The sequence below is a fragment of the Platalea leucorodia genome, assembly GCF_965183815.1.
Source record: "Platalea leucorodia genome assembly, chromosome: 1".
In the NCBI taxonomy this organism is placed as follows: domain Eukaryota; kingdom Metazoa; phylum Chordata; class Aves; order Pelecaniformes; family Threskiornithidae; genus Platalea; species Platalea leucorodia.
This window is the reverse complement of record NC_138823.1, coordinates 36,664,700-36,675,800: the sequence shown is the minus strand read 5'-3', so window position 1 is coordinate 36,675,800 and position 11,101 is coordinate 36,664,700. Positions and strand designations below refer to the sequence as shown.

Below are 11,101 nucleotides of genomic sequence, written 5' to 3'. Positions count from 1 at the left end.
GTGAACTGCTGTATGATACTTTAAAAGAAAATATTGTTACTGCTGATCTTTTTTTCTTCTTTTTAGGAACCAGTAATGAAGAATGACTCCATCAATTAAAAAGACAATTTACATTTATCTTTTCCAGAATAGATATGTATCAATGTAGTTAATTTAATATTTAAATCAAGAATCCAGAAAAATGCAAGTCCCTTTGCCATAATAAAAATGCATAACCCAACTTCCCTTTCTATAAAGCACTATAAGCAGGTGGTATCATCAGGAAAAAGACTCCATTGTAGGAAAGCATTTAGATTAATTCTGACTTTCCTTTACATGAAGTGAGGAGAGAATGACAACAGGGACAGTCTAATGCATGATGAAATTTACTAAGCAGAATTTTATTTTTTTAGTTGGTGGAATGATAATTTATGTAGTTGATATTGGAGTGGACTTCTGGGTAGCTAGTAAATATTTCTGTCAAGGACAATATTTTTGGGGTATATTGATACTGTGTTTTAGAGGTCTTTCATCATTAATAACTCAGGTGTTCAGTTATGAGTGGTTTAAAAATGACTGGGAAGGTACTGATACTGGGAAGCTGAAATGGATTTTTCTACTTCATTTCTTTCAGTGTGGAATTTTTATAAGGTAAGCACATTTTAAAATTTATTTTAAAACAAGAAATCGTATTGCTTTAAGACAGTTTATTAAGAAATGCTTAACATGGCTTCAGGGACAAAACCACTTCTGGTCTTAACAATTACTGCTCCATGTAAGCAAATGGATTTTTGTCTACTTCTGCCAGGGGTAAATTATGTCAGGTTTTGATGGAAATGTAGATCTTCTTTCATTTGACCTGTAAGTAATAATTTTTATCATTCACAGCCTAACTCTATTTGATTCTTCAGACCTTTGATAAGGTATATTTAATAAAAGTGCTTGCTTTACAGAGTAATACTGTTGTAACGGATAAATGTAAGTTTTTAAAGTGATGTTAAGAAGAGAATTCATTTGATTACACTAAGCAGGTGAGACAGCTGAAGTAAGAGGTAGTTTTTGAACCTGAGAGTCTAACCGTATGTAGAAAAACCAACAAATTTGGGAAAGACATGAATAGTTGAATAGCTAGTAAGAATACTTGCAGCAGTACTTCCTGCAGGGACTGAGCTAATGGTCACAGGAACCTTTGCTGAAAGGCACATGTGCAGGAATAGTTTAAGATACCATACGCTTAACATTCTGTGGTGGCTTTGCTATAAAATTATCATTATCATTATAGAGATAATTTGTGCCAAGATTTTACTTCCATTTTAAAATTGAGGTGAAAGGTGTTGGTGAAAAGTCCTGCATTTTAATTATTTTGGGTAAGCAACATGCGAGAAACATTAGTGAATATAGACTTATCGGAGACACTTAATAAAATACTTTTTTAAAATGCCTCCTTTAACTTCCTATACCAATCTATGGACAGCGATGAAAGGTATACTTATGTCAATGTAAAAATCCCCCACACAAGCATGTTTTATTCACTTGATGTTATCATGGATTAAGGAAAATTATGGAGCTTTTACATGTCACAATTAACTTTTGCCTTTCAATATTCTTCTTCCTTTTGTCCATCAGCTTTACTTTCCTGCTCCTCCTCCTCTTACAATCCTGAAGTTTTAGAATTCACAGAGGAGTATTTACTGAACAGGTTTAACTTTTCTGGTGTCAGGTGTTAGAAAAACTTAGAAATACTACATTTTGAAGAAAAATAAAATCCTTCCTCAATTTTTCTGGATGATTTCTTATTCACTAACCAGATCCATGGACATGGGTTGGCTCATGTGAGATACACCAAGACTTGGCCACAGGGTCTCTACCAGGTTCTGCCTTGTAGAGGGGATGTCTCGGGGCCCACTGTGGCACTCTCCTTTTTGTCTGTCCCCAAGGCTTTTCATCTTCAGGAACGGCTGGGGGTGCCATTCTTGTGCTCGTGACTTACAAACCTGCCCCTTTGAGTTTGTTTCTTCCCCAGGAAATTAAAGCCATGATGTCTCTTTCTGATAACTGATGATAAATGTTAAAGCCAGTAACCACAGTGTAGAATGGCAGAAGCTGTTCTTTCAATGTCTGGCTGAAAAACCTCCCTTCTTCCCCTTTCTCTTCTATGACCTCTAATCTGTTCAGGACTGTAATTCGGGTTTCACCTTTGGCTTGGTTTTACACTCCCAGGTTGCCCCTAAAATTTCCTACTGATTAGTGCCTATCTCTAAGATCTTGCCTTTCAACACAGACTTTCAGAATTCAGATCCAAGCTCCAATCATCTACAACTCTAGATACTGTAATCTTGACTCAGTGCTTGTATCTATTCAAAATGCTGCTTTTACGGGCAAATCTTGGATTTGCCTGAACTAATACTCTTTCCAATGGATACCTCTTACCATGAATTTCTATAATTTTTGAAGCTTCCTTCCCAGAATTAGCCTCATCTTCTCTGAGTGGCTTATTATCTAATAAACATAATTTTGCCCTTTGCACTGACAGTGTTGTCAACTTAGTCACCTGTTCTCTATTGCACAAATGATATTTTCTCCTGTGCTGCCACTTATGCTTGGAAAAAGTTTCCAAGCTGATATGTATAAATTACAAAGTTCTTTCAGCCACTCCTCCAAATTCAACAGTGCGATAATGCATACTTAAAGTATAAACCGATAACAGCAAGCTGACATCTGTGCTTGTACCTTTGTGATCAACTATTGTATACTTCCTATTATATGTGTTTTCTTAGGTGTATCCATGTACAACTCCCTCCTGTCCTCCTTCTTAGTCATCTCATTTATCCAGTTAATTTAGACAGTGAGTCTCTCAGGCTTATCTCTATAGTCAGTGGATGAAAATAGATTTTGTCAGGAGTCGGGTCACACTTGTTAAGGTGAGCTTCTCCAGAAGGTCATTTGCGGGAGGAACCTATATTCTCTATTCACTAGAGAGAAAAATAGTGGCCTAGCCAGTAAACATGACTTGGCCAGTGAACTTAGAATGCCTGAAATTATAAGAGGTGAATACACCTTACCAAATTACCTTCCTTCATTTCTTCCTTTCTTTCTTCCCTTCTTCTCTCTCTCCTATGTCTTTTATACCTCTTGCTCCATCTTTGAAACAGGGAACTTCATTACGTTATGTTTGTACAGTGCACAGCACAATGGGAATCAGTCCGGTTATGTTATCACACTGCCAATGCTAAGTAATATATATGGAAATAATATGTGTATATACACTTATGTACATACATATATTAAAAATAGAGAAAAAATGAAATTAAAATTATTTTATATCTAATACGACTTTATTTTAATGGAAAGAATGTAGACTTAGAATTATATTTTGTATGAAATGTTATTCTCTGCAAGGAGCAAAATTAAGTTGGTAAAGTATATATTAGCTATGTTGACTAAAATTATTTTCAGCTTGACCCAGTTAAATGGGTCACACAGATGTTGGTAGAATTGAGAACAGACTGCGGCATAACAGTCAACATTAAGACAATAACACAGTCAGTGAATGTGGAAAAAGGGGACATTTCCCTGGGGCACCATATGAATTCTGGAGTCTACTGATGTGTAGCAGTTTGCAGCACCAGTCAAGGACACCCGAGGAAGACTAAGTTTTAGCAATTAATAACCTTCACTGTCAGAACAGAACACCATACAGGCAGCAGCCGTTGTGATACTGGCAGCTGCTGTTGTGTCTCTTGATGCTTAAAGGTAGGCTCAAGATGCCCTGCATCTTTGAACAGGAGCAGATGAAAAAGATGTCTCTGCAAAGATGAATTCTAAATCCATGAGACATCAGAGGAAATGTGAGTGCTTTGCTGAACCTGGGATTATTTCATTACACGTTCTTAAAAGGCAATGAGAAAAATTCAGTCAAGATAGGCGATGTTCAGTTTATACTGGTACAGATTTAGCACCTGTTAAGTCACACCCAAACCAAGAACAGGTCAAAAAAGTAGGACTGAAGTTGGTAACATCCCTCTAGCCATTTATTTGTATAACAAGAAGTTGCACAGGATAAAATAAATAGAAAGGTATTTAAGATACCATTCAGTGAGGTACAAAGAGTCAATTAAAACAGAGAGTCAATTAAAAATGGAAAGTCCGTAATGCCACTTTAAGTGAGTTAGAGGTTACATAATAATGTGTTCTTGATCACATTTTCTTAATAGAAATTTGCTGTCCTAAGTATTGACTTAGTTGCATCAGTTTCATGGACTTAATCCAAGCCTCTCGACAGTTAGAAGTTTAACATGCAGCAGAGAATAATTCTCCTTTGATTAAGGATTATACGATGCTGCAAACTGTGACTGCATGACCAGAATTTAGAATGGACGATCATTGCTGCCAGGTCTCTCACACCCTGCCTGAATTTCTAAATGACACCAAATCTTTATCAGTGTAGTTTGATGAGATGGGACGTGAAGCGTAGTACTGGGATTGTGGTGGAAAGTCCTCAGTGGAAATCTGAGGGGAAGCAGGTGACATGGAAGCACTGGCACGGCAGTTTGCCTGTGACAGGTGAAGGCTGTGAAGCAACAAAAACAAGTAGCTGTCACCTCTGAATTCCCAGTCATGCTTGGAGAGCCAAAGCCTTCCTAATTTTACAGAAGACCAGAAGCAAACTTCATCCCTTATGAAACGATGATGAAAATGTAGGAGCGACAGTGGAGCTGTGTTTCAATGAGTGTTTATAACAAGTAGGAGTCCTACCATCTGTGTTCTCCACAAAGCAACACTACAAAAGCAGAAACCTTTTTTTTCCTATCAAAGTGAATATGATATTTAGAAACACTGATAATTCTTTACTGTTCACCTATGACAATTCCAGTTGTAAAGAAATTATGATTTTTTACTCTATTGGCTTCCAAGTAGCTTATATACCCTGGATTAATGAAAAAAAAGATCCTCTTTAATGAGTTTAGAGGGAGAAAAAGTAAATGGCAAGCCTGAAGTTGTCTGTATAAATGACACTACCCATAGCCTTTTCACCTTCAGTTTAATACGTACGTCTACTTAAAAGACATAGCCAATCTAATACTTTTAATTAATGTATTTTTATTCCAGTCGAAGTAGCTTTTTAAGAGCCTTTTTTCAGTTTATGAAGATTGAAACATGGAGCTGCCATGGCAATAGATATATTAATACAGGAATATAATTACGATAGGTTCATAGCAGGCACAGTGTTTAGGTGAGCCATGGGCTTGATGATAAAGGAGAAAATGTGAGTCTGATCTATCCCTTAGTACAGACTGAACTTTGCCCTTGGCTGTGAATGCAGTTGTCCAATGTTAGGCCTAAAAGTTGGCTATGGGCCCTTCCTAAATTGTCTGAACATTGCATGCCAAATGGGCAGATGGGCATGGGAGTGTAAGCTCAAAATACTCTTAAGGGATAAAAGATTTGTCACAGTGAACTACAGTAAGCGACATAGGTGCGTGGAGCTCAGGGAATACCACCTTGCTTAATGCATAGTCAAAGAGCAATAGAAGTATTTGGACTTTTCTAGAAAAAACAATGCATTTTATACAGTATTCAAAGTCAGAAGTGGACTAAGTGAAATCACTACAACTAGACAAAAATACTATAGCATACCATCTTATAACAATGTAAACCTAGTGTACCACACTCAGAAGGAGTATGCTTCTGAAAACTGACAAGTGATTTCAGGTGTGCATCCGGCTGCAATATTCCTTTTACAACATGTCTGGTTCTTGCCTTGCGTATCATCTGCCTTCTCAGCTGTGAGCTCTGCAGCTCAGAATTTGTGCAGCTGGTTTCCACTTCTTGCTGCTTGGACAAACACAGGCTCTGGTGAATGAGTCCATGGACAACTAAGAGATCGGTCTACCCAATTGTTTTTTCATGAAAACATTGCAAACTCTCCAGATGTTTGCATCTTGGATGCAAGAACCAGATGTTTTGGAATCCTAATTGTTTTGTAAACTGAAAAAGGCATAGATGTTATGCCAAACAGTTCAGTTCTTTGCTTACGAGTGATTATTCAGAGAACAGTAAGATAAATACACAAAAACATAAAAGTAGAAAACAGTTTCCTTTGTGAGTAAATAATGGATCTAGAGCCAGCTCACAGAACTGATGTATGGCCTGAATGGCAGGGATGCAGTCTATAAATCTCTGCAAGGAAGAGAGCAAAGAACCTTCCTCTAAGGCTCCTCACTAGTAACATAACTGCTCCACATCTACTACTGATGCTTCTAGATTGCAATCCTGGGGAATTCTCACTTGTATGGTTGACAGGCTTAACATACCAGGGAATAAGTCATGATTCCTCTAGCGTGCATTTAACCCAGGACCTGCAAATCCCAGCTGTCTCACCTGGAGCTCTGGAAGAACCCCTGACACTGTGTCCCCTGTGTTCAAAGGATGCAGTCTTTAAATACGGTGAAGGTGCTAAACTCTTAACACCTGGAGGAGCCAGGAATTCTTCCTAGCACCCTTGGTAAGCAGAAGGGGACTGTGCTCCAATGTCACACTGGGATGAAATCTGGGTGTCTAATGATCTGCTGCCCCCTGTTTTCTATGTGAAGGAAATGCAACTGCACGGGTTTCATGGGATCCGTAGTGTGTCAGATCCTGTGGACGATCAGGGAATCGGGAACCTGCAGCACTTCAACACGAATCTTGAAATCATGTCAGATGCAGCCTTAGGGAGTGGAAGTAGGAGGGAAGCTAAGGCATAGGACCTTGCCTTTCTCAGCCTGCACGTTAGCAGGCTTGGACAACTGTGTAAGATATCCAAGTGATGGTCTGTGGTGTTCTACTTGATTTCTCAAGAAAATAGATCTGAACTAATGACGTAATCTTCACAATCCAACTGACTAAATTCTTCTGTGGAGAGGAATACCTTTAGCAACGTCATCATGTCTGTCATAAATATCTCATTCAATACAGAATATCTCCTTGTTACTGTTACCTATGTAAAACTATGGCTGTACCACACAAAAGTGAACAAAAATAAAACAAATTAGCCACTTGGTCAATTGGACGAAATCACCAATTTTTCTGCAGAAAATCCAAGCTAAACAAAGTAAAACAAAGTCATAGCCAGGCCAAGAAAACTTCAAGCAGAGCGAGCCTGACAGGCCTCAGTCCTGAGGCCTTGCAAAGCTTATGCCGCGTTACTAGCAACGACAGTGCCTGTTACGGTGCTGCAGAGTTACAAGGCTTAGTCTACAATCTGCACAGCCAGTGCTACCGACCACTTGAAGTCAAGTAAAGAGCAGAAGAGAGCAAGCATTGCTTTGCTTCAAGATAGGATTTACATGCATACTTACGAGGATACTTCTCCGTGCTTTAATTTGTTGGCTAGTGCCAAAAGATTCTTTCTTTGCTGCTGAACAGTTCGACTGGAAAGAGGTCTTTAGCTGTGAAAACCCATTCTTCTGGAATTGCCCCATTTAATCTCTTATAGAAAGGAGGATTACCTACCTCCCTTGGCTTCCAAAGCACTAGAGCAATGAGTCAGATCATTCACCAGGGCTGCGTGTGAGTCTGCTAGGGACAGTGGAAATACTATAATTTCCAGCAGCTGGAATTCTGGTCCTACATCAGGTTGTAGCCACCATCCTGTTTTCCTAAACACAGCTGTAAAGATTACTCTGTACAATAGCTGGTTCCTCCCTTAATTATCAAAATGGTTTTTGATTAAAACTTAAGTGTTCTCTCCCCTCTGAAGTGCTATGTCCACCTCCAGGCTTGAGGCAAAAGTCTTAAAAATGAGCTAGATTTTATTTATCTCTAAGCAAAGCATTAGAGATATCCTGAACAGAAAAGGTTCTTTACCACAGAGAACACACACAAGTCGTGACTAACTAGTTCCGTGTATCTTTGTATTTACTGCTCTTTTAGAGGAAATGTTCATTTAGGCTTAATTGAAAAAAAACTGGAACTGTTCTAAAAGTCATTCAGGTGCACTCATTTGTCAAGGCAAATGGCTTCATAGAATCATAGAATAGAATCATAAAATACCAGGTTGGAAGGGACCTCAAGCATCATCTGGTCCAGCCTTTCTAGCACTTCTTCATGTAAAACCGCTCAGATTATTAATAGAATCTGTCAGCCCAGGAATCCATGTGTCTTGAAAATAATATTCTGAAATGAAAGTCTTCCTAAGTATTTATAAAATAACACTGTAGTGATTTTTTTTTTTTTAAAGCCTGTTGTATGTTTGCAATTTATCAATTTGGGGCTTATGGATCCATATTATACTTCTATAGATGTGGATGTTCACAGCTGGATATTCACTAATACCCTTAAAAGGATACAAAGAAAGTGAATGAGTATCTCAAAGAGAGACTGAGAAGAGATGCTAAGGGAATTTTCAGAAATGTGGTACTTTTAAAGAAATAAGAACCTAACAAAGTAAAGCTTGTAATCTTTATTCAGGCTAGTCTCATTCTGTTCTAGCAGTTTTTACATTGCATTGGTCTCACTGGTCATAAATGATTATCTGATATCACTGATACCAGACAGATATTGGACTAAATTTTTTCTTAGTAGAAGGTGCTGGATTACATTCAAAGATAAAATGTGAATGGAGAATGAAATGGGAAAAATTGTTGTTAGGCTATATCATTTTATTGAGTTGCACTTTTAAGAAGTGTTGTCTAATCAAGTCTCCTTTTTTTATAGGTACTGGTTTGCTTTGAAGTATGGCTGCCAAGCTGCATTTAAACAAAACAGCAGTGGAGGTGCATCAGAAACAGACCCTCCCAACTTCGTTCAAAAACAAGCCATTGACGTAGTGACTGATATTAACATGCTCAGGTTGTTCAAGACTTTTCTTGAGACCACACCACAGCTTTTTGTCCAGATTTACATCCTCATGGAACACGGCAAAAATAATTTCTGTCAATGTGAGTCTGCCTTTCTCCTTAATTTGCAAATTGAGTATCTTACCTAAAAAGGTAACTTATGTGATTGATTGGATAACATTTTAAACATATCTTGGAAAACATACACTCCACTGTATAATTACTCTGCATTTAGTTAGAATTTCTGTCTACTAGATGTTCTGCTAAATCTATGAGAAGGAAGATTTCACTATAGCAAGTCATAATATCTAATAAGAAACATAATGATACATCACTTGAAAATAAACTATTGAATACAATTAGTATGTCATTTGCGGAGCAATTTGTTTTGTGTGCTTTTGCTTACAGTTTCTTGCCCACTACTAGCTGGGCATCTTGAAATCAGTAATGTATCTAGAGCAGCCTCGTGAGCTGTCACTACCATCATCCAGATGTTACAGATGAGGGACAGAGTCAGAAAAAAATAAGGTTATGTCAGCATTGCAGAATGCAATATGATGAAGAGATACTGGTTCAACTCTTGGAAGCAAGACAGCAGCTGTGCCATTTCCAGCTCTAAAGCTAGCAGCATTATTGGCAAGACATTGACTTACTCAGGGTTGGAATTTATCTGACCAAATGGAGAGACCCACACTGCTGTCTAGTGTTCCTTCATAGTCCATGGAGTCACTAGGTACTCAAAACGGTCAGACGAATCTCATCTTAAATATGACCAAGTGAAAGGTAAAGTCTTGGTTATAGATTTCTGCATTATAGACACCCCAGAGTCGATATCAGTTGCTGAAACTTAAGTTTTTATGAGCTATTTGCAATGCTTTTGGAATTTTTAAGTCATCTGTATGTGGAGATGGCAAACATGACACAAAACTTAGGCGAGACCATCAATGGCCAGAGGCTGGGCAGGATAACATAGGCATCCCAAACAGCATTAGATGCCTAGATTTAGGTAACTAAACTGAGCCTTAAAATTAAGGTGACTTGTTCAGGAGCACAGAGGAAATATAAAATTGGTATAAAGAAAGTTTTAAGAAAGCATGAACTTGTCCAAAAATTCATTCAGCAATTATAATGTAAAATAAGTATCTTTTTCTTCGGTTTAACGTTTATCCTTGTGTTTTGTTTAGATGCTGCCATTATTATGTCTTTTTGTGGTATCTCCTTTTCAACGGTTGATTATCAGATATCATTACGAAAATCTCTGCCTGGTAAAGATGAATTTCATGTGCTTCCCAAGTTAATGTATCTCTTCTATAAACTGCTTACCATCACTTCTTGGATACTCAGTATTTCACTGATCACTCTACTAAGTGCTAGAAGTTCTGTAATTCTGCTGGTATTTCTTTGGATCTGTGGCTTCACCTGGACTTTGAAACAACATACAACATTTTGCAAATCTAAGAAGATGGAATATCTGTACAGAACTGTTGTTGGAGTAATTCTGATTTTTACCTTTTTTAACATAAAGGGGAGAAAAACAAAAGTTTTCATTTTTATTTATTATGCTACTCACTCTATTGTAACTCTAGGTATTTTGTTTTTATATATGTTCTGGAAACCCTCCATTGTCAAGGAAATACATTTTACAATTGTAAGCATCCTAACTATTCTTAGTCTGGTGTTAGGTATTATTTTTCTTCTTGTTTATTATAGATGTTTTCATCCCACTGCTTATTGCAGACCACAGGCATGTTCAGATGAAGTTGATGGAGAGGCAGGACGAAAAGATAGAGTGGAAACTGGTAGATTTCAAAATTTCATAATGCAATGAACAGTATAGATTTTTTTGTGTGGAATTCAAAGCAAATACTTGCTGGACAGTCTGTTTCTCTGTCATTGTTTCTTATGTATCAGAACTGAATAGTACATAATGGACCAGAGTTATTGGCTCTGAATAACTATTGTTTTCTGTGATGCTGTACAAAGCCTTTATAACATGAATAGTTCTCTATGCACTGGTCAAAGTTACTTTTGAAAAAGAAGCAATTTAATCTATCCATTCAACACAATCCACTGTTTTAGTTTTTAGCAATGCAAATAAAACATAGGAAAAACTAAAAGTTAATCAAATGAAAGCTAGCATTAAAAACATATTCTATTAGTTTATGTCGATTCTGTTAAAAACAAGGCTTGCTTTTCTTTTCTTGCTGGAAGGAAAGAGGAGTGCATTTGAAATAACTGAGGGCAGTGATCAGTTATCTGCTTCTCCCTGTTAGCGTAAGAGCTGCAGTTCTTCATTAGCTAAG

General features: G+C 37.5%; 1 protein-coding gene across 1 annotated transcript; it reads left to right on the top strand.

Annotated features, from left to right (window-relative positions):
* Positions 1–355: 355 nt before the first annotated feature.
* Positions 356–10,626, top strand: XKR9 (XK related 9; the record flags this gene model as incomplete). The annotated part of the gene is made up of 3 exons (XM_082317883.1): positions 356–630; positions 8,677–8,900; positions 9,983–10,626. 3 exons carry the CDS (start codon positions 356–358, stop codon positions 10,624–10,626), a joined length of 1,143 nt encoding a protein of 380 aa, XP_082174009.1.
* Positions 10,627–11,101: the final 475 nt, after the last annotated feature.